Below are 25,133 nucleotides of genomic sequence, written 5' to 3' on the forward strand. Positions count from 1 at the left end.
CACACAATGTTTAAAAAAGGGTTAGAAGTCCTAAATAACACCAGTGTGACGATGGGACTCATTACGTTAAAAATAATGCCTAAAGCTAGCTAATGTGTGAACAGTATAACTTTTTTTGTCTGTATATCTGTAATGTGTCTGTATCTATGTATTTATGTAAAAATGGAACTAAGTCCTCAACTTTATTGTGCAATCCTGGTCATTTAAAAAAAAAATGTACTGTGTATATATATTTTAAAAATGTATTGACAAATTAAATGAATCAATCAATCCAAACTGTGCCGCGACCATTTAATAAATGGAAATAGAGCTATATGGAATCATTTTAAGAAGGCCATACCAAGGATKATTTTTCTATTTMATTTTAAATTTGAAGACCCCTTTAAGTATGAAAAAATAAATCATATAAATAAAATAAATCATTATCCCTACTACAAACAGTGTGAATTTTGTGTTTGTGTACATGTTGATGAGGATGTGGGGGGCGCGTCAGTGTGTCAGATACGCTATATATTCTTGTGTGAGGGAGGAAGTGTAAATATGTGTAAGATGTGACCAAGATTGATAAAGTGTTTATGGATTGGTCTCAGACTCTGAGCATAATCCAGAGTCTAAGATATGTCACGTGCGCCGAATACAACATGTGTAGACCTTACAGTGAAATGCTTACTAACCAACAATGAAATTTAGGTATTAGGTGAACAATATTCATGTGAGTGTAATGCAGCAAGAAATAGAGTACATTTATTTGAGATGGTTGAATAGAAAGTGTGTGTGTGTGTGTTGTGAGGAAGAGAGCAGAACGTGTGTCTATGTTGGCAGGCGTCATTAGACCACAGGAGTGTGAAGGAGGAAAATGAGGTCCTGATGTTCAGGATGATGATCTGAATACAAATTAAGCCTTTTTGTGAGTGGGGAGATGTGCTTTGTATTTTCTTACAACATCTTCTGTGTTTTTCTGAGGGCGTAACTCATAAGACAGGGGTCAAATGTCAGCTTGTGATTTACCCGCTCCTTTCCTGGAACCAGGTCACTGAGGACAGCAAATCAAWCCTGAAGAACTTCCAAATGATTAAAACCCTCCAGCTGTGTTTGACCATCGTTTTTCCACTGGTGACCAGTGGTTACATTGAGCTGGGCTCCTGGATCTCGGATCAAAGGGAGAGGCAGGCGGAYCCAACATCCAGTATCTTACGGGTCCAAAGCGAAAAGTAGGATAAAAGTATGGTGAACCAAAGTTAGGGTTGAAGTTGGGGATAGGGTTCAATAACGTATGTAAACCCTGGATTATTGATGCTATGTTTTTGCCAGGCTTTGAGAGAGGCTTTGAAGACACCGGTCGGCCATATTGGCACTTCCCAGAAGAAGCAGTCCTCCGTAGGAATGAATGGAATTCTACAGTATTTACATGAAAGGTTTCAAGGACAAAATTACATGTATTTAAGTATTTTTGTTGTTGTAGTGTGAACAATAACATTAAAACTTCCTAAAAATTATACTTAAAGGATTTAATTTTTAATAAAAATAAGCATTAAGGTGTCTGTAACAAAATAAACGTGACAAAAACAAATGTACACATTAATAAATTAATTTCTATAGCTCCCAAACTATGTTTTACAATGGTCATCTAGTGTATATATAGATAATTGGTAGAGCTAGGGTGTGGACATCAGCTAGGATTAGGGTAAGCCGGTGAGGATAAGAGTTGAGCTAAGGTTTCTTAAATGTATTTATTTAACCTTAACTAGGCATGTAATTTAAGAACAAATTCTTTTTTACAATGACGGCCTACCAAAATGGCAAAAGGCCTCCTGCTTGGTTGGGCTAGGGGTTGAACATAGGGCTAAGCTCAGCCCTTATCCCAACCCAAACCCTAGGTTCACATACACATCTGGTTCAACCCCAACCTCAACCACAACACTTACCCTAACCTCATGTCCACATCCTGGTTGAAACCTAACCCTAAACTTAACCCTAACCCTAACCTAGGCGAATAAAATAGTGGTTAACTTTTCCCATCCACTCCGAATTCCAGCTCCTTCCCTCTGGTCGCAGGATAAGAAAACAGGGCCTCCGCAACTTAACAAAATGTTGGACTAATTGCACTTGGAGGTGAAATAAACGCACACCTGCTTAGGTGAGGATCAGGCTAGCGGAGTAGAACACCTGTTTAGGTGAGGTGCAGGCTAGCGGAGTAGAACACCTGTTTAGGTGAGGTGCAGGCTAGCGGAGTAGAACACCTGTTTAGGTGAGGTGCAGCTTAGCGGAGTAGAACACCTGTTTAGGTGAGGTGGCAGGCTAGCGGGACCTAGAACAAACCTGTTTAGGTGAGGTGCAGGCTTAGCGGAGTAGAACACCTGTTTAGGTGAGGTGCCGGCTAGCGGATAGACACCTGTTTAGGTGAGGTGCAGGCTAGCGGAGTAGAACACCTGTTTTAGGTGAGGTTTGCAGCTAGCGGAGTAGAACACCTGTTAGGTTGAGGTGCAGGCTAGCGGAGTAGAACACCTGTTTAGGTGAGGTGCAGGCTAGCGGAGTAGAACACCTGTTTAGGTGAGGGGCAGGCTAGCGGAGAGAACCCTGTTTAGGTGAGGTGCAGGCTAGCGGAGTAGAGAACACTGTTTTATGAGGTGCAGGCTAGCGGAGTAGAACACCTGTTTAGGTGAGGTGCAGGCTAGCGGAGTAGAACACCTGTTTAGGTGAGGTGCAGGCTAGCGGAGTAGAACACCTGTTAGGTGACGTGCAGCGCTAGCGGGTAAACACCTGTTTTTAGAAGTGAGTGCAGGCTGCGAGGGCTAGAACACCTGTTTTGGTGAGGTGCAGCTAGAGAACCACTGATGAAGTAGGGCAAGCGAGTAGAAACCCTGTTTAGAGTGAGGTGCAGGCTAGCGGAGATTAGAACACCTGTTTCAGTGAGGTGGCAGCTAGCGGAGGTAGACACCTGTTAGGTGAGGTGCAGTGGCTAGCGGGGTCAGAACAACCTGGTTTAGGTTGAAGAGATGCAGGCTTATCGGAGTAGACACCTGATTTAGGTGAGGCTGCAGGACTAGCGCGAGTAGGAACACCTGTTCTTAGGTGAGGTGGCAGGCTTAGCGGAGGTAGAACACCTGTTTAGTGATGGTGCAGGCTGCGACTAGAACACTGTTTAAGTAGAGTGCAGGGCTACGGAGTAGAACACCTGTTTAGGTGAGGTGCAGGCTAGCGGAGTAGAACACCTGTTTAGGTGAGGTGCAGGCTAGCGGAGTAGAACACCTGTTTAGGTGAGGTGCAGGCTAGCGGAGCAGAACACTTCAAGAAGAAACCGGGAGCCGCACACTAGGAGCTCAGATGCAATCATTTAATTTTACATATCTGGCATTACTCATCTCATATGTATATACTGTTTTCTATACTTCTACTGTATCTTAGCCACTTAATAATGTTTACGTATCTTGCATTACTCATCTCATGTGTATATACTGTATTCTATACTATTCTACTGTATCTTAGTCCGTTCCGCTCTGACATAGCTCATCCATATATGTATATAGTCTTAATTCATTCCTACTTAGATTGGTGTGTATTGGGTATATGTTGAGTAATTTGTTAGATATTACTTGTTAGATATTACTGCACTGAGCTAGAAGCACAGGCATTTTGGTGTACCCGCAATAACATCTGCTAATCACGTGTACGTGAACAATAAAATTTGATTTGATTTGAATTAATGACCTAATAACCAACGTTTCGACAGACAAGTTGTCTTCATCAGGGTATAATGACAAACACTGCGGGTCACTAGTTTTATAGTGTCAAAGGACACACACACAGGTGTCTGTAATCATGACCGGGTGTGGCTTGATATCATTGGTTAATTTACAGATATAAATAGAACATACACTACCAGTCAAAAGTTTTACTATTTTCTACATTGTAGAGTAATAGTGAAGACATCAAAAATATGAAATAACACATATGGAATCATGTAGTAACCAAAAAAGTGGTAAACAAATCAATATATATTTTATATTTGAGATTCTTCAAATAGTCACCCTTTGCCTTGATGACGGCTTTGCACAKTCTTGGCATTCTCTCAACTTAGCTTCATGAGGTAATCACCTAGAATGCATTTCAATTAACAGGTGTGCCTTGTTAAAAGTTAATTTGTGGAATTTATTCCATCTTAATGCGTTTGAGCCAATCAGTTGTGTTGTGACATGGTAAGATGGGTATACAGAAGATAGTCCTATTTGGTAAAAGACCAAGTCCATATTATGGCAAGAACAGCTCAAATAAGCAAAGAGAAACAACAGTCCATCATTACTTTAAGACATGAAGGTCAGTCAAAATGGAAAATGTCAAGGACCTTGAAAGTTTCTTCAAGTGCAGTTGCAAAAACCATCAAGTGCTATGATGGAACTGGCTCTCATGAGGACCGCCACAGGAAAGGAACACCCAGAGTTACCTCTGCTGCAGAGGACAAGTTCATTAGAGTTACCAGCCTCAGAATTTGCAGCCCAAATAAATGCTTCACAGAGTTCAAGTAACAGACACATCTCAACATCAACTGCTCAAAGGAGACTGTGTGAATCAGGCCTTCATGGTCAAATTGCTGCAAAGAAACCACTGCTAAAGGACACCAATAATAAGAGACTTTCTTGGGCCAAGAAACACGAGCAATGGACATTAGACCGGTGGAAATCTGTCCTTTGGTCTGGAGTCCAAATTTGAGATTTTTGGTTCCAACTGCTGTGTCTTTGTGAGACACATAGTAGGTGAACGGATGATCTACATATGTGTGGTTGCCACCGTGAAGCATGGAGGAGGTGGTGTGATGGTGTGGAGGCGCTTTGCTGGTGACACTGTCTGTGATTTATTTAGAATTCAACGCACACTTAACCAGCATGGCTACCACAGCATTCTGCAGCGATACACCATCCCATCTGGTTTGGGCTTAGTGGGACTATCATTTGTTTTTCAACAGGACAATGACCCAACACACCTCCAGGCTGTGTAAGGGCTATTTGACCAAGAAGGGGAGTGATGGAGTGCTGCATCAGATGACCTGGCCTCCACAATTCCCCGACCTCAACCAAATTGAGATGGTTTGGGATMAGTCGGACCGCAGAGTGAAGGAAAAGCAGCCAACAAGTGCTCAGCATATGTGGGAACTCCTTRAAGACTGTTGGAAAAGCATTCCAAGTGAAGCTGATCGAGAGAATGCCAAGAGTGTGCAAAGCTGTCATCAAGGCAAAGGGTGGCCATTTGAAGAATCTCAAATATAAAATATTTTTTCCAATACCTCGCAAAGAAGGGCACCTATTGGTAGATGGGTAAAATTTGTTTACCACTTTTTTGTTTACTTCATGATTCCATATGTGTTATTTCATAGTTTTGACATCTTCACTATTATTCTATAATGTAGAAAATAGTACTAATAATGAAAACCCTTCAATGAGTAGGTGTTCTAAAACTTTTGACCGGTATTGTATAAAAAACATGAATGGATAGCATACAATCATCGATTCAATTTGGCTACCTAGGCCTACAAACATTTACAATAAATAACAAAATCACAATAATCACAAGAATGGCTATAGATCAAAGTCTACGTCGAGATCGAAGGGAGCAAGGGTCTTTAAATTAAAGATCCAGGCAGCCTCTCATTTTAACAATAAATTGTCGAGGTCACCCCCTCTCCTAGGGAGGGTGACATGTTCAATGCCGATATAACATAGAGACGAAATAGAGTGGTTTGCTTCCAAAAAGTGGGCCGCAACTGGTACGTCGAGTTTTTGCACCTAACGCTGGACTAATTGCACTTGCACTATGAAACTGAAATTACCCAGCCTATTTGCTTGTAAATATCCTTTGCTCTTTTTTTTTATGTGATATGTTTTATGGCTGGTGCAAAACGATTTGCCTCTCTGAGGACATTAAACRTTTCTGAATCTGAACGTCCACATCCCAGTTCCAACCTTAACCTCAACCTCAACCACAACCACAACCACAACTCTAACCCTAACCTCAACTACAACCATTGCTCCAGGGTCGCTGTCAATAATGGCTGATCCCTGGCTCTGACCCCACTCTCCGGGGTTGTCTCAGGGGGTGTGAGATTTGCAAAAAATGTATTCCAATTCACACATACACTTGTACATGTGTGAAATATGACAAATGTAAGCACCCACCTAATTATCTTATTATTCCCGGTTCAAACCTAACTGTAACTCTAACCCTAAACCTAGACTAGGTTTGATCATCACGTCTAAACTGTGGACAGACTGTGGTGTGGTATGTCTGTGGGTCCAGCTACCTGTGAGGGACACAGCCTACCTCAGTGGTCCGGGGACACTGGCACGAACTGTGAGATTTATGTGCGTATCTCTTGCTCCCCCATGTGGTCGAATTAATAAACGCACTACAGGAAAAAATGGCGACCTCCGTGTGTACGGTGTCAATGATCAACTAACGTTTGCACATGTTATTGTCAAAGGACCCGATAGTCAAACGYTAAGAATTATATGGAGCGAAATGCCAACTTGGTATCCATCTTAAACGACAACAGAGTTGCGTGAAAACGTGAGTTCTGCACCAAACTACCTTCAAATTATCTTGCTAGCATAGCTAGCTAATTTAGCTTTGAAATCAACTAACAGCCACAAAGACAGTTGCATGCTCTGTCTAGAATAATGTCGCTAGTTAGCCGGTCTATCAAATATTTGTATAACTAAACTATTATACAATAGTTTAGTTAATATCTGTGGGTCTATGGCCCAGCCGTGTTGTTGTTTTGACAAGGCCAAGGGTGTATTCATTAGGCCAGTTCTATTGCAAAACGTTTTGCAACAGAACCCGTTTAGTTCCATTCTGTTCTTAAACGAAGTTGTGACACATGTTTAGTTGTTTTGCCTCTGTACTCCAGCATTTTGGATTGAAAATAATAGAGTGACTATGAGATTGAGGTACAGACTTGTCAACTTTAATGTGAGGGTATTGTGTCATTATGGAGTCACTTTTATTATAAATAAGAATATAATCTGTTTCTAAACACTTCTACATTGTGGATGCTACCATGGTTACGGATAATCCTTGAATGAAATGTGAATAATGAGTGAGAAAGTTAGATGCATAAATATCATACCCCCCAAAAAATGCTAACCTCAGGTGTTATTGTAATGGTGAGAGGATAGCATGTCTTGGGGTATGATATTTGTGRGTATAACTTTCACTTTTTTTCAGGACTATCTGTAATCATGGTAGCATCCACATTAATGTCGAAGTGTTTAGAATCATATTCTATTCTTATTTACAATAAAAGTGACTCCAAAATGACACAATACATTAGTTACCATTAATTTCTGTTGGGCACAAAATAATCTGAAACACAACCAAAACAAACAGCAAATGCACCCAACAATGTAATCATTGCGGAATATAGGACCAATACTAAACTAAATACTAAACCTTTGACTACTTTAATACACATATAAGTGAATTAGTCCCAATACTTRTGGTCCCCTAAAATGGGGGGACTATATACAAAAGTACTGTTCACCAATATTGGTGAAAATACCCTCAAATTAAAGCTGACAGTCTGCACATTAACCTCATAGTCATTGTATCATTTAAAATCCAAAGTGCTGGAGTACAGAGCCAAAACGACAACAAATGTGTCACTGTCCCAATACTTTTGGAGCTCACTGTATATACCACTATCCCCAACACACCCCACCACCCCTTCCTGCTACTTTGGCCCTAACAGATCCTACACCATGTTGTCAGCCTGGGAGGCTGAAAACCCTTCTCTCAAACCCCCCTGTAGTTCTTCTGCACTAAAATCTCTGACACCCAAAAACTTCTCTGCTGCTACTAGAAAATTACATATTGGATTTTCTTTCCATCTGAACAGCACAATTAATGACCATGGCAAGAAGCCAGCCTTATTAAAGCACAAACTGTTCGGGTTACTCTGTACAGGCCTCTCAGCCTCCCTCACCCTTTGCCCACCATTTTCTACTTTCCTCACTGCTCTCACCCTGGAAACTTCAACCTGTCTCACTCACACAAGACATTTCTGATCCCTTGCAACATGGCCACTCCCACAATTGAAACACTCCACTTTTTCTACTGAAACGACATACTCCTTTGACCCATGCCCTCCTGCACACTTCTCACATCTCGGAATCTCCCTCCTACATACTGCTGCAACATGAGCATAAACTTGTCACCTGCGCACCCTCAGAGGTTCTTTGGGGATGCAGTGGGGGGGCACCTTCCGGAAGGCCGACAGCCGGCTAAGCGGGCTGCCTGGGGGCCGGGCCTAGCACCAGGTCGTACCGGCCTGAATTTCCATTGCTCTATCCAGAATTACAAGCAACTAATTGCAGKATTACCTCAAAAATGGAAAAGGAAAGTGGAAGGGGGAGAAAGTAAGGACCTCTGTTGGCCCTGCATTAAAGACCAAAATTGGTTAAAGAAAATTGTGCTGAATAAAAAAGTACCAGTTTCTTCTTAAGGCTAGGGGGCAGTATTTTGACATCCGGATGAAAAGCGTGCCCAAAGTAAACTGCCTGCTACTCAGGCCCAGAAGCTAGGATATGCATATAATTAGTAGATTTGGATAGAAAACACTCTGAAGTTTCTAAAACTTTTAGAATAATGTCTGTGAGTATAACAGAACTGATTTGGCAGGCGAAACCACGAGCACAATCCATCCAGGGGGGAAAAATGTTGAGGTCATTGTGTTTTCCAATTGTTTCTATGGGAAGCCCTATTTATAAGGAACCTGGTTGCAGTTCCTATGGCTTCCACTAGATGTCAACAGTCTTTAGAAAATGGTTAATGTTTTTCTTTTGAGAAATGAAGAAGTAGTGCTATTCATTGTGTCACTCCAGGTGGACTCTACTGTTTGGTGCGKGTGAACTGGAACGTGCTTCACGTTGTTTTTATCTGGCATTAGAAACAGTTTATTCCGTCTTAAATTTTATCGATTATTTACGGTTTAGGGTACCTGAGGTTGGATTAGGAACGTTGTTTGAAATGTTTGGACCAAGTTTACAGGTAACTTATTAGATACTTTGTAGGCATGTTGGGCGAGTTGAAACCGGTGTAATTATGAATCYAACGCGCCAAATAAATGGACATTTCTGGGACATAAAGAAGGACATTATCGAACAAAAGGACCATTTGTGATGTTTCTGGGATATTTTGGAGTGCCAACATAAGAAGATCTTCAAAGGTAAGGCATTAATTATATCGCTATTTCTGGCTTTTGGGGCGCACCAGTCTGGTTGAAATAGGATTTTCATGTGTTTGTATGCGGGGCGCTGTCCTCAGATAATCGCATGGTCTGCTTTCGCCGTAAAGCCTTTTTGAAATCTGACACAGCGGCTGGATTAACAAGAAGTTAAGCTTTATTTTGATGTAGTACACATATATTTTCGTGAATGTTGAATATTGATATTCCTGTAGTTTGAATTTGGCGCCCTGCCATTTCACTGGATGTTGTCAAATCGATCCCGCTAAAGGGATTGGCGCGTGAAGGGGTCCATAAGAGGTTTTAAGGACCAAAAAATTGACAACTGTTCCATATACAGTGCATTTGGAAAGTATTCAGACCCCTTGACTTTTCCACATTTTGTTAAATTACAGCCTTAATTTAAAATGTATTAAATTGTTTTGTTCCCTCATCAATCTACACACAATACCCCATAATGACAAAGCAAAAACAGGTTTTTAGAAATGTTTGCTAATTTATATTTAAAAAAAGACTTAAATATTACATTTACATACAGTCGGAAGTTTACAAACACTTAGGTTGGYGTCATTAAAACTCATTTTTCAACCACCCCACAAATGTCTTGTTAACAAACTATAGTTTTGGCAAGTCGGCTAAGACATCTACTTTGTGCATGACACAAGTGATTTTTCCAACAATTGTTTACAGACAGATTATTTCACATATAATTTGCTGTATCACAATTCCAGTGGGTCAGAATTTTACGTACACTAAGTTGACTGTGCCTTTAAACAGCTTGGAAAATTCCAGAAAAGGATTTCATGGCTTTAGAAGCTTCTGGTAGGCTAATTGACATCATTTGAGCCAATTGGAGGTGTACTGTGGATGTATTTCAAGGCTTATCTTCAAACTCAGTGCCTCTTTGCTTGACATCATGGGAAAATCAAAAGAAATCAGCCAGACATCAGAAAAAAAGTTAGACCTCCACAAGTCTGGTTCATCCTTGGGAGCAATTTCCAAACGCCTGAAGGTACGACGTTCATCTGTACAAACAATAGTACGCAAGTATAAACACCATGGGACACGCAGCCGTCATACGCTCAGGAAGGCCTCGCGTTCTGTCTCCTAGAGATGAACGTACTTTGGTGCGAAAAGTGCAAATCAATCCCAGAACAACAGCAAAGGACCTGTGGAAGAAGCTGAATGAAACAGGTACAAATGTATTTATCACAGTTAAATGAGTCCTATATCGACATAACCTGAAAGGCCGCTCAGCAAGGAAGAAGCCATTGCTCCAAAACCGCCATAAAAAAGCCAGATTACGGTTTGCTACTGCACATGGGGACAAAGATCATACTTTTTGGAGAAATGTCCTCTGGTCTGATGAACAAAAATAAAACTGTTTGGCCATAAATGACCATCATTATGTTTGGAGGAAAAAGGGGGAGGCTTGTAAGCCGAAGAACACCATCCCAACCGTGAAGCACGGGGGTGGCAGCAACATGTTGTGGGGTGCTTTGTTGTACGAGGGACTGGTGCACTTCACAAAATAGATGGCATCATGAGGGAGGAAAATTATGTGGATATATTGAAGCAACATCTCAAGACATCAGTCAGGAAGTTAAAGCTTGGTCGCAAATGGGTCTTCCAAATGGACAGTGACCGCAAGCATACTTCCAAAGTTGTGGCAAAATGGCTTAAGGAGAACAAAGTCAAGGTATTGGAGTGGCTATCACAAACCGTGACTTCAATCCTATAGAACATTTGTGGGCAGAACTGAAAAAGTGTGAGCAAGGAGGCCTACAAACCTGACTCAATTACACCAGCTCTGTCAGGAGGAATGGGCCAAAATTCACCCAACTTATTGTGGGAAGCTTGTGGAAAGCTACCCGAAACGTTTGACCCAAGTTAAACAATTTAAAGGCAATGCTGACAAATACTAATTGTGTATGTAAACTTCTGACCCACTGGGGATGTGATGAAAGAAATAAAAGCTAAAATAAATCATTCTCTCTACTATTATTCTGACATTTCACATTCTTAAAATAGAGTAGTGATCCTAACGGACCTAAGACAGGGAATTTTTACTAGGATTAAATGTAAGTAATTGTGAAAAACTGAGTTTAAATGTATTTGGCTAAGATGTATGTAAACTTCCGACTTCAGCTGTACGTATTTAGACCCTTTACTCAGTACTTTGTTGAAGCACCTTTGGCAGCGATTACAGCCTTGAGTCTTCTTGGGTATGGCTCTAGAAGCTTGGCACACCTGTATTTGGGGAGTTTCTCCCATTCTTCTGAACAGATCCTCTCAAGCTCTGTCAGGTTGCAAATGTATTAAAAATACAAACTAAAATACCTTATTTACTTGAGTATTCCAACTCTTTACAATGAAACTCGAAATTAAGCTCAGGTGCATCCTGTTTCCATTGACCGTCCTTGATATGATTGTCCTTGATATGACTTGATTGGAGTCCACCTGTGGTAAATTCAATTGATCTGACATGATTTTGAAATGCACACACCTGTTTATATAAGGTCCCACAGTTGACAGTACGTCAGAGCAAAAATCAAGTCATAAGGTAAAAGGATGTGTCCGTAGAGCTCCGAGACAAGATTGAAGGTCCCCAAGAACAGAGTGGCCTCCATCATTCTTAAATGGACGAAGTTTGGAACCACCAAGACTCTTCTTAGAGCTGGCCGCCCAGCCAAACTGAGCAATCGGAGGAGAAGCGCCTTGGTCAGAGAGCTGACCAAGAACCCGATGGTCACACTGACAGAGCTCTAAAGTTCCTCTGGGGAGATGGGAGAACCTTCCAGAAAGACAACCATCTCTGCAGCACTCCACCAATCAGGCCTTTATTGTAGAGTGGCCAGACAAAAGCCACTCCTCAGTAAAAGGCACATAACAGCCTYCTTGGAGTTTGCCAAAAGGCACCTAAAGACTCTCAGACCATGAGAAACCAAGATTAAACTCTTTGGCCTGAATGCCAAGGGTCATGTCTAGAGGGAACTTGGCTCCATCACTAAGGTGAAGCATGGTGGTGGCAGCAGCATCATGCTGTGGGAATGTTTCTCAGCGGCAGGGACTGGGAGACTACTCAGGAGGAGGCAAAGATGAATGGAACAAAGTACAGAGAGATCCTTGATGAAAACCTGCTCAGGACCTCGGACTGAGGTGAATGTTCACCTTCCAACAGGACACAGCCACGACAACTCAGAAGTGGCTTCTGGACAAGTCTCTGAATGTCCTTGAGTGGCCTAMCCAGAGCCCGGACTTGAACCCAATGGAACATCTCTGGAGAGACCTGAAAATACTGTAATATCTTATGTTTCACAGAGACTTGGCTGAACGACGACATGGATAATATGGAGCTGGCTGGCTTCTCCGTGTTTCGGCAGGACAGAGCAGCTACGTCTGGTAAGACAAGGGACAGGGGTGTGTGTCTATTTGCCAATAACTGCTGGTGCGCGATGTCTAATATTAATAAGAAGTCTTGAGGTATTGCTCGCCTTAGGTAGAATACCTACCTAACGAATATGTGGGAACTCCTTCAAGACTGTTGGAAAAGCATTCCAGGTGAAGCTAGTTGAYAGAATGCCAAGAGTGTGCAAAGCTGTCATCAAGGCAAAGGGTGGCTACTTTGAAGAATATCAAATATATTTTGATTTAAGTTTTTTGCTTTCTACATGATTCCATATGTGTTATTTCATAGTTTTGTTGTCTTCACTATTATTCTACAATGTAAAAAATTGTACAAATAAAGAAAACCCTTGAATGAGTAGGTGTGTTCAAACTTTTGACTGGTACTGTAAGTATTCAGACCCTTTACTCMGTACTTTGTTGAAGCACCTTTGGCAGCGATTACAGCCTCGAGTCTTCTTGGGTATGARGCTACAAGCTTGGCACACCTGTATTTGGGGAGTTTCCCATTCTTCTCTGCAGATCCTCTCAATCTCTGTCAGGTTGGATGGGGAGCGTCGCTGCACAGCTATTTTCAGGTCTCTAGAGATTTTCAATCGCGTTCAAGGACTCTTTTCAATCGCCACTCAAGGACAATCAGAGACTTGTCCCAAAGCCACTCCTGCATTGTCTTGGCTTTGTGCTTAGGGTGGTTGTCCAGTTGGAACTTGAACCTTCGCCCCAGTCTGAGGTCCTGAGCGCTCTGGAGCAATTTTCATCAAGGATCACCCAGTACTTTGCTCCGTTCATCTAWCCCTCAATCCTGACTAGTCTCCCAGTCCCTGCCGCTGAAAAACATCCCCACAGTCAGATGCTGTCACCACTGTGCTTCACTGTAGGGATGGTGCTAGGTTTCCTCCAGACGTTGCGCTTGGCATTCAGGCCAAAGAGTTCAATCTTGGTTTCATCAAACCAGATAATCGTGTTTCTCACGGTCTGAGCATCCTTTACTGAGGTGTGGCTTCCGTCTAGCCACTCTACCATAAAGGCCTGATTGGTGGAGTGCTGCAGAGATGGTTGTCCTTCTGAAAGGTTCTCCCATCTCCACAGAGGAACTCTGGAGCTCTGTCAGAGTGACCATCACGTTCTTGGTCACCTCCCTGACCACGGCCCTTATCCCACGATTGCTCAGTTTCGGGCTGCCAGCAATAGTATGAGGTGGTTCCAAACTTCGTCCATTATTGGTGTCCATTTAAGAACTTCAATGCTGCAGAAATGTTTTGGTACCCTTCCCAAGATCTGTGCCTCAACACAATCCTGTCATGGAGCTCTACTGACAATTCCTTCGACCTCATGGCTTGGTTTTTGCTCTGACATGCACTGTCAACTGTGGAACCTTATATAGACAGGTGTATGCCTTTCCAAATCATGTCCAATCAATTGAATTTACCACAGGTGGACTCCAATCAAATTGTAGAAACATCTCAAGGATGATCAATGGAAACAGGATGCACCTGAGCTCAATTTTGAGTCTCATAGAAAAGGTTCTGAATACTTATGTAAATAAGATATTTCAGATTTTTTTTTGAAACAAATCTAAAAACATGTTTTTGCTTTGTCATTATGGGGTATTGTGTGTAGATTGATGAAGATTTATTTTATTTAATCCATTTTAGAGTAAGGCTGTAACATAACAAAATGTGAAAAAGGGAAGTAGTCTGAATACTTTCCCAATGCACTGTATATCATTAATGTATATGTCCAAAAATGTAAATGATGGATTCTAGCTTTAAGGAAGGGCTTCAGTAGACGTTAAATCCATCTGACCCTGAAACCAAATGCCAATGTCATCTCATCTTTGACTTTGCTCTGTGATGTGGTCTCTTCTGCAGGGCAGGGGCATGTCCAGGCTGTGTGTGGTGTGTGGGGGCTCCAGGGGCATTGGCAGGGCTGTATCAAGGCTGCTGGCAGAGGGAGGCTGCAGGGTTGCTGTGGTGTCCAGGAACCAGGATGCTGCTCAGGCCACTGTGGTGTCCCTCGCTGGAGGTACAGTATTATACCTGCAGGGGTGTCATGRACCTCTTAGTTGGGCTCTGCTGTTCACATTTTCAATGTCTAACCCAGCGTTTCCCAAGTTGGGGGTCACGACCGCATGTGGGGTTGCCTAATTAAAAAATGTGTAGCAAGAGAATTACGCTTGGTTCATAGAACCGGGGTTACGTCGGTAACCTCCGGTAGCCGCTAGATGCGGTTGACATAAACAGCACGTTTTCTGTTTTCTTCCAACAAATGTCTTACTATCTTTTGAACCATTTAAGCTGCAAAATATAATGACCCCATCAATGAAAGATAAGACTCTCAGGAACACCAGAGTGGACAGGGCCAGGCACTAAATACGACTGGGGGGGAAATAAGGTACAGGCTAGTTTTTCTAACACAGAACATCATACAAAATTATTGACTGATGATCTACTGAACTTCCGTCAATTCTGTCACTTCAAACCATACTTCCTTCAGATTGAAATACTGTGAAAAGTACTGTCAGAATGATTTGTAATAAACTGTCATAGCCCCATTTCAAAAAGTTAACATTGGCCGTTGATTACATAACTTATTTTTACATGGTGAGGTGGGGTCGCACATTTTTTTAAATATCAAAATGGGGTCATGGGCCAAAAAGGTTTGGGAACCCCTATTCTAACCAGATGATTAGGATAGTGCCACATTCACTTATGTTGTTTATTAGGCCTAAACACAGTTGTAGTTTTCGGTTTAACCAATCTCTCGCTTTCTAGCTGACCATGTGGCCTTTAGTTGTGACGTCTCCAGAGGAGAGGAAGTTCAGAAGATATTTGAGACGATCCAGAAGACCTGTGGAAACATCTCATACCTGGTCAATGCAGCTGGTATCAACAGGTGTGTGCGTGTGAKATACTTGCATGAATCAGTACTCGTACAGGTTAGTTTCATACCTTCAGAACTCCAATGATCACCTATGCAGGTGAGTTTGCATGTGTATAAAAAAATAACTCATCCATCTCCTGTGTATGTGTTCAGGGATGGTCTGTTGCTGAGGACCAGGCCCGAGGACATGGTGGCTCTGCTTCATACCAACCTACTGGGGAGCATGTTGACATGCAAGGCAGCGCTACGGAGCATGCTCCACACCCAGGGGGGGGCCATTGTCAACATAGGTACTGTTACTGTACAGTGCCTTCGGAAAGTATTCGGACCCCTTGAATTTTTGTTACGTTACAGCCTTATTCTAAAATTGATTAAATAAATAAATAATCCTCAGCAGTCTACACACAATACCCCATAATGACAAAGCAAAAACAGGATTTTAGAAATGCCAAATTTACGTATGTATTCACACCCTTTACTATGAGACTCAGGTGCATCCTGTTTCCAGTGATCATCCTTGAGATGCTTCTACAGCTTGAGTGGAGTCCACTTGTYGTGAATTCAATTGATTGGACATGATTTGGAAAGGCACACACTTGTCTATATAAGGTCACACAGTTGACAGTGCATGTCAMAGCAAAAACCAAGCTATGAGGTCGAAGGAATTGTCCGTAGAGCTCCAACATAGGATTGTGTRGAGGCACAGATCTGGGGAAGGTTACCAAAGCATTTCTGCAGCTTTGAAGGTCCCCAAGACCACAGTGGCCTCCATCGTTCTTAAATGGAAGAAGTTTGGAATCACCAAGACTGGCTGCCCGACCAAACTGAGCAATCGGGGGAGAAGAGCCTTGGTCAGGGAGCTGACCAAGAACCCGATGGTCACTCTGACAGAGCTCTAGAGTTCCTCTTTGGAGATGGGAGAACCTTCCAAAAGGACAACCATCTCTGCAGCATTACACCAATCAGGCCTTTATGGTAGAGTGGCCACTCCTCAGTAAAAGACACATGACAGCCCACTTGGAGTTTGCCAAAAGGCATCTAAAGACTGAATGCCATACGCCACGTCTGGAGGTAACCTGGCACCATACCTACGGGGAAGCATGGTAGTGGCAGCATCATGCTGTGGAGATGTTTTTCAGTGGAAGGGACTGGGAAACTAGTCAGGATCAAAGCAAATATGAACGCCGCAAAGTACAGAGAGATCCTTGATGAAAACTTGCTCCAGAGCGCTCAGGACCTCAGACTGGGGCGAAGGTTCACCTTCCAACAGGACAAGGACCCTAAGCACACAGCCAAGACAACMCAGGAGTGGCTTCGGGACYAGTCTCTGATTGTCCTTGAGTGGACTTGGACCCGATTGAACATTWCTGGAGAGACCTGAAAATAGCTGCGCAGCAATGCCTCCCATCCAACCTGACAGAGCTTGAGAGGATCTGCAGAGAAGAATGGGAGAAACTCCCCYAATACAGGTGTGCCAAGATTGTAGCGTCATACTCAAGAAGACCTGCCAAAGGTGCTTCAACAAAATACTGAGTAAAGGGTCTGAATACTTATGCAAATGTGATATTTCCATTTTTMCTTTTTAAATATACATTTGCAAACATTTCTAAAAACCTGTTTTTGCTTTGTCATTATGGMGTATTGTGTGTAGATTGATGAAGGGAAAAAACMATTTAATATATTTTAGAATAAGGCTGTAACTTAARAAAATGTGGAAAAAGTCAAGGGGTCTGAATACTTTCTGAATGCACCGTATGTCCAGCCCCTTCACACTACTGAGTTACTAACCTAACGTAGCAGACGTAGAAGAAAGCGCCTGAGCGGAGTTCCTACATCTGGTTTTCAGCGGAAAAGGAAGCTAGGTTGAATTTGCTGTATCCCTGAAAACCGGATACATCCYGTTATTGGCAACTCCGCTCAGGGTGCTATGATACTAGATGCATTCTATGTTGCCATTTGGCCACAAGGTGGTGGTTGTGGTCCAGGGAATAAACATAATCTKTCACTTCACTTTACATTGAGTTAGCCAAATCACTGTGCTCATGGTTGTGATCTGTGTGTACTGTAGGCTCTGTGGTGGGGTTGAAGGGGAACGCAGGTCAGTGTGTGTACAGCGCCAGTAAAGCAGGTCTGGAGGGCTTCACTCGCTCCCTGGCCAAGGAGGTGGCCTCGCGCAATGTCAGAGTTAATCTCCTGGCTCCAGGTATGGAGCTGTCTCTTCCTCTTTTCTTTACTGCTCCTCTCTCTCTTTCATCTATTGACTGCTTATTCTCCTCAACTTCTCTCCTGTCTTGTCCTAGCCTTTGTACTCCTGTGTATGCTTCAGCCATCTCCTTCATCATTGTCATGCTAAAATAGGTTTGGTTATTGGTTTCCAATGTCCTCTCAGCTCGAATTCAGTTTTCTCCTGATGCTGACCCCCCTTTATCTTTTCTCCTTTCTCCTAGGTTTCATCCGGACAGACATGACAGTGGGGCTGAGGGAAGGGGAGGGGGTGCGGACCATCCCCCTGGGGAGGTTTGGGGAGCCTGAGGAGGTGGCCAAGGCTGTTCTTTTCCTCCTGGAGTCTCCCTACATCACAGGACAGGTGCTGGTGGTGGACGGAGGGCTGCAGCTGGCCATGTAGGGAGGCCCTCGACCCCTCTATATACACCTGGTGCCCACTATACCTCCTAACACTGTCAGCTGGGTGATTTAGAGACTCTCAGCCTGTCTCTCGGATGAGAATTACAATGGAGAGGTCTGTTTTCCAGTGTATGTATGTTTCAGCTTAGGATGGGCTGGGTTCATGCATAGGAAAGGGATAAATATATGTTTTTTATCTATACTGAACAAAAATATACACGCAACATGTAGTGTTGGTTCCATGTTTCACGAGCTGAGATCCCAGAAATGTTCAATTTGCACAAAAACGTATTTCTCTCAGATGTTGTGTGGGCTTGACCTTGTAATAAGTCAGGGCCATAGATATGTATACCTGAGTATGGTTCATGTAATACTGTTGCCCCTATCGGTACACAGTGCTGAGTCACAGGGTACTGCTCCACATAGCTCAGAGGGGGTGTGTCTTTATGTGAGTGACAGTTTTTCATGGCTAACACTGCTGACTCCACTGTGTCTGACTCAGTCTGGCCCTCCACGCTCCTGAGGCCTTAACTTTGATCAGCAGATTTAATGCTATTACTCTTTCCATGACTTCTAGGCACCTAGTGCTGACCAAAGCTCTCATGTTTCACTCTCCCACTCCCCTGGGGGACCGCGACACAGCGCAGGCCCCAACCGCTGCCCCCCCCTTGAGCCCAGCCCTGGAGGGGCCCAGAGAGGGGGTATGGATGGGGTCTGACTGCCTGCCTAGTGCCTACAGCTGGAGGGGATTTTTAGCCCATGGAATGTTTTGAGGGTCCAGTTACAGCTCAGGATCGGTGGTGCAAATGGATGGGGTCAGAGGTGACTGTCATGCTCAGTGTGGAGATTTGAAATGCTGTGATCTCATCTGTTATTTCCTCCAGTGGAGAGACATTTCACCTCACTGGAGTGTGCTGCCCAGTRCCCTCACACACAGGTTGCTCAACAGTCACATATATTTACACGTCATTAGAAGCTTTCATGGATCTGGGGCATCTGCACTCATCTGCTGTCTATCATGTGACCTAAGATCAAGGTGGAAACAATGTAAACTAGGGATCAAGGTCAAATCTGATAAGAATTCTCAATAAACAATGGCATTTCCCCTGTGATGGATGATATGGCTGCTTGGTAAGTTTTTGTATGGAATTGATTTGAGCAGTCTCCTACTGTCTCCTCACTCAACATAAACACAGTACCTCTAGACACTTAGYTTTTTTTATTATCTTTCATAAACTAATGTAATATCATGAGAACATTCCATATACAGGCATTGAAATCAAAAAGGTGTCCTATATGTTTGTGTGACTGATCACAGTAATGGCAGGATGAAACATGCTGTGAACAGATACAGCAAAAGAAGCCTATTTAATAATGCAGTAGTGAGAGAAAATATATCATTACTTATTTCAATACAATTCTGTGTATATCTTTCCCTTAACAGCTTTGCTATAATTAATAATAATAGTAATTTGGTATAAGTTCCTCATAAAAACATGGACAGATATTGTGATTGAAATAGGCCCAAGTGATCTTTTAATTAAGGCAATATATATTGTTTCAAAAAGTGTGATATTTTAATACAGACAGGATTATGTTTTGTCATTGAACATTTGAGAGAGAAAAAAATCACTAATATAATTTATGTCAAGTTTCTTGGGAAAGTTTTCTCATACAAAAATAAAGCAGACAATCTGTGGTGTGTGATCAATCAACTGAAGCCATTATTAGGACTGTCTGTGAAGATTTTAAACTTCAAAAATAAACCAAAGAAAATAACTGATCTACAAAATCAATCATAACCATCATTTTCCTCATCAACACCATCATCATTTCATCATCAACATTGTCAATTTCTTCTTTGTCATCTACAGTGAATTCTATTCCAAAAACTTGCTTTCCTCTGTCCTTGACTTCCACTCACGGATCACACAGTTTACAAGCGTTGAAGTGACTGTTGTCACTGGGCTGAGACTGATCACCTGGGCCTCCTGGCCCAGGATAACCCCTCTTCCTGTCCCTGTTACAGTCAACCTTCACACACCAGTACCTCCTAGCCAGTCATGGCCCTCTATCCATCAATCAATCACTGAAGTTACCATGGTAATGGTGAGAGCTCTCAACAGTGTCCGAGTCATTCAGCCAACATTCTCTTTTTCACAACTCATCTAGTCACTAAATAGTTTGAACTTTCAAGGTCATTTGACCTGACAAAAAAACAAGAAAAAAAGTATGTAAGAAAAAAGTAAGTCCTTGTGCAATATCGATGGTATTTGTGCTAAATGTTGAACCTGACAATGCTGATATCTATGGTATTGTGCTATTAATGACTAAAACCAGACACTTTATATCCATGTTGTGCTATATTACCAAGACTATGCTGTGATAACCATATAAAAGAACAACTTTGTGTTTTGTGGTCTCTCTTTCGTCTCTCAACAGTCCAGGGAAACATGACGTGCGGCTCCCATGCTTTGGACTTTCCATTGCGTCCAAAGTCTGTCCCGTTTCTACATATCTCTACCCCTATAATTTGGTGCCTTTGTTGGGGGAGTATTTCATAAGTACGGCATCAATTTATATAGAGCATTACAAATGGCACCATTGTCACATGCATAATAACACTACTTTAGACTTTAAAATATATATWTTTTTTGCAAAGAGTTCATGTGAGATATCTTAGGCACTTAAGAGGTGTGTGGTTATGGTAGAGTTACTTTGAGAACTAATTTACCAACATTCAAGTCTTCTTCAGTTCCACCACCCATTATCAGAAGTTTGTGAACAATATTTTTAATTTTTAATGGACCACAGAATTGCAAACTAACTTCAATGGCCACCAAGGGTAGATTCCTCTGGTTCCTATGGTAGTTCCTATTCCTATGGTTGATCAAATGGAACCATCTTTTTATTACATTTTTTATTTAACCTTTATTTGACTAGGCAAGTCAGTTAAGAACAAATTCTTGGGTTAACTGCCTTGTTCAGGGGCAGAACGACAGATTTTTACCTTGTCAGCTCGGGGATTCGATCTAGAAACCTTTCGGTTACTAGCCCAACGCTCTAAACACTAGGCTACCTGCCACCCCATCTGATCCTAAGTTGGGATCCATGTTTCATTGACACTGAGATATTATGGGGTGTCACATTGCCCGTCATCCATCTTCCAAAATAGTATCTGTGGCATTGTCGTAATACGCCTCGGATGGAGGGGGTTACATTTACCCCTATATGTCTGGGGAGAACGGGGGAGAATGGGGGTTGGTGCTTGTAGCACTGGGGGTTAGTTTTAAGGCATTAGGGGGTTGAGTGGGGTGTGTGAACCCCGCTGGTCTCTACAGGTCATCACTCTCCACCAGGCCTCCCGGCTGCAGGGGGCTGGAGTCAGGGAAGAAGGCTGCCTTCACGTCCAGTCCTCTCTCTGTCAGCGCTGCGTAGCGACTCGTAGACGGACGCACCTTCTTAGGCTTGGGAGTGTTGGGCTGCTGCCACTGAGCTGAGGACGAAACATAGGTGGAAGAGATGAGAACAGAGACAATAACAGAGATTTAGCCTTTTACATTTGGTCCTGTGTGTTTAGAGGGTAAATAATATTCAGTTGGTTTGTGTGGACACAGAAAAAGACATTGGTGTCTGGGGGACTTACTGTGGACGTCGAGTCGTGCGGTGCTGGACACGATGCCAGCGTCATTTTTGGCTGACACGGTGTACCATCCAGCATCCTCCTTCATGGCTGGCTGGATGATCATACACAGGTAGCCACAGTTGTCCTGGTGCATGCTGGGAAACAGAGTTTCACCAACTGTTGTCAGATCATCAATATCTTTATCATTTGCAGGTCCAGTTTAAGAGGCTGCTTACCAATAATATTGCTTCACTACTTCCTTTGACTGTTTTTGGACTTATATAATACAAGCCATAGACGGTGAATGGTAGAGCTGACTTACCTGATCCTGTCTGTATTGTGAGTGAACGACTCGTTCTCTTTCTTCCAGAAGATCTTTGGGTTGGGSACAGCCGACACACGGCACTCCAGACGTACAGGGTTACCCTCGGCAACAGCAGTGTTCTGCAGCTTCTCGATGAACGAAGGAGCCTTGTGAATCTCTTTGGCTGGAGACAAGAGAGAGACCACGGTCAGTCAATAGTATATCAAACTATGACGTATTGTGATAAGTACTACGGTATTTGCATCAACAAATAAAAATAGACAAAGGGGCCTTATATCTGAAAAGACATGTAAAATATTATGGCCAGTGCTTGACTTGGGCAGGAGGAGCTCACCGGAGCTGAGTACCAACACCTCAAATGTTCTACTGCTTGAGCTCCTGTTCCTCGTATAGAATAGTTGCTCAAAAGTATTGTGCAGCTCCTGCACCTAAATATAAACAGTGCTGGCACCCAAAATAAGTACTGGAACCTATTTCAGTCCAAGTCAAGCACAGATGATGGGTACTTTCCTGTGACGATGTTTTAATGTTGTTCATCTGTCTATACTTATACATCTAGGTATTGTATGGGTGTCTACCTGCGACAATGAGTTCCAGGTTGAAGGAGTTCTGTCCGGCGCGGTTGCTAGCGATGCAGGTGTAGATGCCTGCGTCGCGGCTGGACACGGGCTCGATGACCAATGAGTGTACGCCATTCTCCCTCACTAGCATCTTGTGGGCGGAGTCAGGACGGATGGTCTGACCATTCAACTGCCAGATCAGATCTGGGGTAGGCAAGCCACTCACCTAGAGGGGGGAACGCAACACATACTCAATGACTCATTCCTCACATTGTGTTATTTATACAGTGATGTGATGATTTGAATCTAGATGGAGCATGACTCTATCTGCAGTGTATATGTGCTTGTATATATTTGCATTGTGAGTACAGTAATATGGTGTGTCTCTGTCTGCAGTGAGAGCAGTAGTGTTTAATTGTTGCTTGTCTGGAGTCTCCTGCATGTTTTCTCATGGGAACTGCCTGGCCTTCAAAAGGACCCGTCTCTCTTTTCAGCACCCGCTGCATACCCCACACCTTCCCCTCCCTCAGGTCTGACCAGTAGAGCCTGTGTTTGTGTGTGCGTGTGCGTGTGCGCGTGTGTGTGTGTGTGTGTGTCTGGCCTTGACTGTATTGAGTGCTGGAAGAAGAATTTATGCATTTTTGGTTGAACAACATGGTTCAGCCTGACTGCAGAACACTTCCTGTAGTTGAGACACTATTGGCATGGAAAGTTTGGAAACTCACAAACGATTTGGAAATAAATATAGTCTATAAATATAATTGACATTCAGAGCCCCAAGACATTGGAGACTCACTGTGTTTATTTTTTGGACGAGTATAAAAAGAGAGTATTTTTATAGCGTGTGAAATCCGTGTATGCTGCTTTTTGGTTGTATTACAGTTTTGTAACATCGTTTTCTAACGGTCTGACCGCACAGGGAGGATTAGTGACCAAGGGAGAAAGAGAGAAAAGGGGATGGACAGAGAAAGAGAAAACAAAGGGAAGGAGAGTGTGGAGAGAGACATGATTGCAGAAAGAGTGAGAGGGATCCCGGTAATCCTAGCAAAATGACCCCAGGATTTCCCCTCCTCTTGCGCTCTGTCTGAGCCATTCATCATGAAAGAAGAAATTAAATATATAGCCCGCAGTTTTTTCTTCTCCAGTATATACAATTAATGGGGAGGACACCTTTCTCAGGCCCACAGACACTCCTCATCACTGACACATACATACAATTAGAGGGTGGATCTGCACTGCTTTCCTCCATTTTCTATGATTTACTATTTGCTGAACACCAGGGTTAATTGTGGAAAGTTGGAATGTTCCTTTTAGGAATTCTTAGATCCTGCCCTGCTTCCAGTAATGAAAAAGCTCCCAGTCCTCCATAAACACCAGGCCTATAATGGCAGAATCCTAAAGGTGTGGCTGTAGTTGAAGAGGTCAAGGAGAGGTGGGTTCAGTGTTAAGGGGGCGTGGTCTCACCTTGCAGTCCATCCGGCAGAGCTTGCCCTCCTGGACGATGAGGTCACCGGGCGCCTGCAGGAAGTGGGGGCGGAAGTGACGCTCCTGGATATTCTCGTTCTCATCACCACTGTCTCTGGACCGAGACCTAGGTCTAAGAGAGGGAAGCAGAGCAAGAATTTTACACCTAACAGAACCCAGTACTCCCACTACTAACACCCTGTCTCTCCGTTTAGGAACTCTATGGTGGGTCATGACCCCAGGCGTTCCCTGTCCTCCTACACTATCACAACAATGACATCACCATCCCTCCACACAGTGTAAATACACCCGAGCTGTGCAGAGTGGAGCGAGGGGAAGAGAGAGGGTAAGAAGGAGAGAGATAAAGGGAGAAGGAGGTACTGATGGATATCTTCAAACGCTTCCCTCAGACAAATGAAGGACTTATCTGGGAGTGTCTGTGTACAGATCAGCTTACCGTAATGCATGTGTGTGTGTGTGCATTCGTTCGTTCGTTCGGTTGGGTGTGGGAGTGTTATTATACGTGGGACAGGTATTATGCAGAACAAATATTACACCTATCAATCTAACAGAGCAGAACCAACAGGTGTTTCCGCCCTCTCACGCTACACTATTCACCTCACATAAAAATGTCAGCACAATGATTTAACACACACTAGTATCAACAATACTGTACATAACTCTTTTAAAAGGTCATAATAATGGTCGTTTGGAATTGATGTTCATACACCTGGTATCATTGTGAATATGAACATTTAGTCTATAATGTTGCTTGACCGGTGGTTAGGCTGGCCAAAAGTAGGCTACATGAAAAGTGCATTACTGGTAATATAACCTTGTGTTAGTGTAGGTTTTCAGTGAATTAATGTAAATCATAAAGCTCATCTGCATTTCCTGCAATGCAGGAAAATTCTCATAAACAAAAGAGTGATCAAATGAAGATGCCACATCTGTAAGAACTGCATATGAATAATAGCCAACAGTGTTTTTCTGCCCTCTCCTTCTGTGTCA

General features: G+C 42.9%; 2 protein-coding genes across 2 annotated transcripts in view; one reads left to right on the forward strand and one right to left on the reverse strand.

The window, feature by feature from the left end:
* The first annotated feature begins 6,396 nt into the window (after nt 1–6,396).
* On the forward strand, nt 6,397–19,265 carry LOC111972299 (carbonyl reductase family member 4). Its single transcript, XM_023999262.2, has 6 exons — nt 6,397–6,558; nt 14,512–14,665; nt 15,415–15,535; nt 15,677–15,813; nt 17,592–17,726; nt 17,971–19,265. Exons 2-6 carry the CDS (start codon nt 14,521–14,523, stop codon nt 18,147–18,149), a joined length of 717 nt encoding a protein of 238 aa, XP_023855030.1. The 5' UTR covers nt 6,397–6,558; nt 14,512–14,520; the 3' UTR covers nt 18,150–19,265.
* Nucleotides 19,266–19,352: 87 nt separating this feature from the next.
* The window catches only part of LOC111972300 (palladin), a 121,312-nt gene continuing 115,531 nt past the window's right edge, over nt 19,353–25,133 (reverse strand). Inside the window, exons 18-22 of the mRNA XM_070445992.1 lie at nt 24,123–24,398; nt 22,677–22,884; nt 22,096–22,261; nt 21,795–21,928; nt 19,353–21,644 (exon numbers count right to left, since the gene is read on the reverse strand). Of these exons, the coding sequence (XP_070302093.1) occupies nt 21,484–21,644; nt 21,795–21,928; nt 22,096–22,261; nt 22,677–22,884; nt 24,123–24,398 (945 nt within the window). The 3' untranslated portion in view covers nt 19,353–21,483. The remainder of the gene's footprint in view (nt 21,645–21,794; nt 21,929–22,095; nt 22,262–22,676; nt 22,885–24,122; nt 24,399–25,133) is intronic.

The sequence above is a fragment of the Salvelinus sp. IW2-2015 genome, linkage group LG13, assembly GCF_002910315.2.
Source record: "Salvelinus sp. IW2-2015 linkage group LG13, ASM291031v2, whole genome shotgun sequence".
Classification (NCBI taxonomy): Eukaryota; Metazoa; Chordata; class Actinopteri; order Salmoniformes; family Salmonidae; genus Salvelinus; species Salvelinus sp. IW2-2015.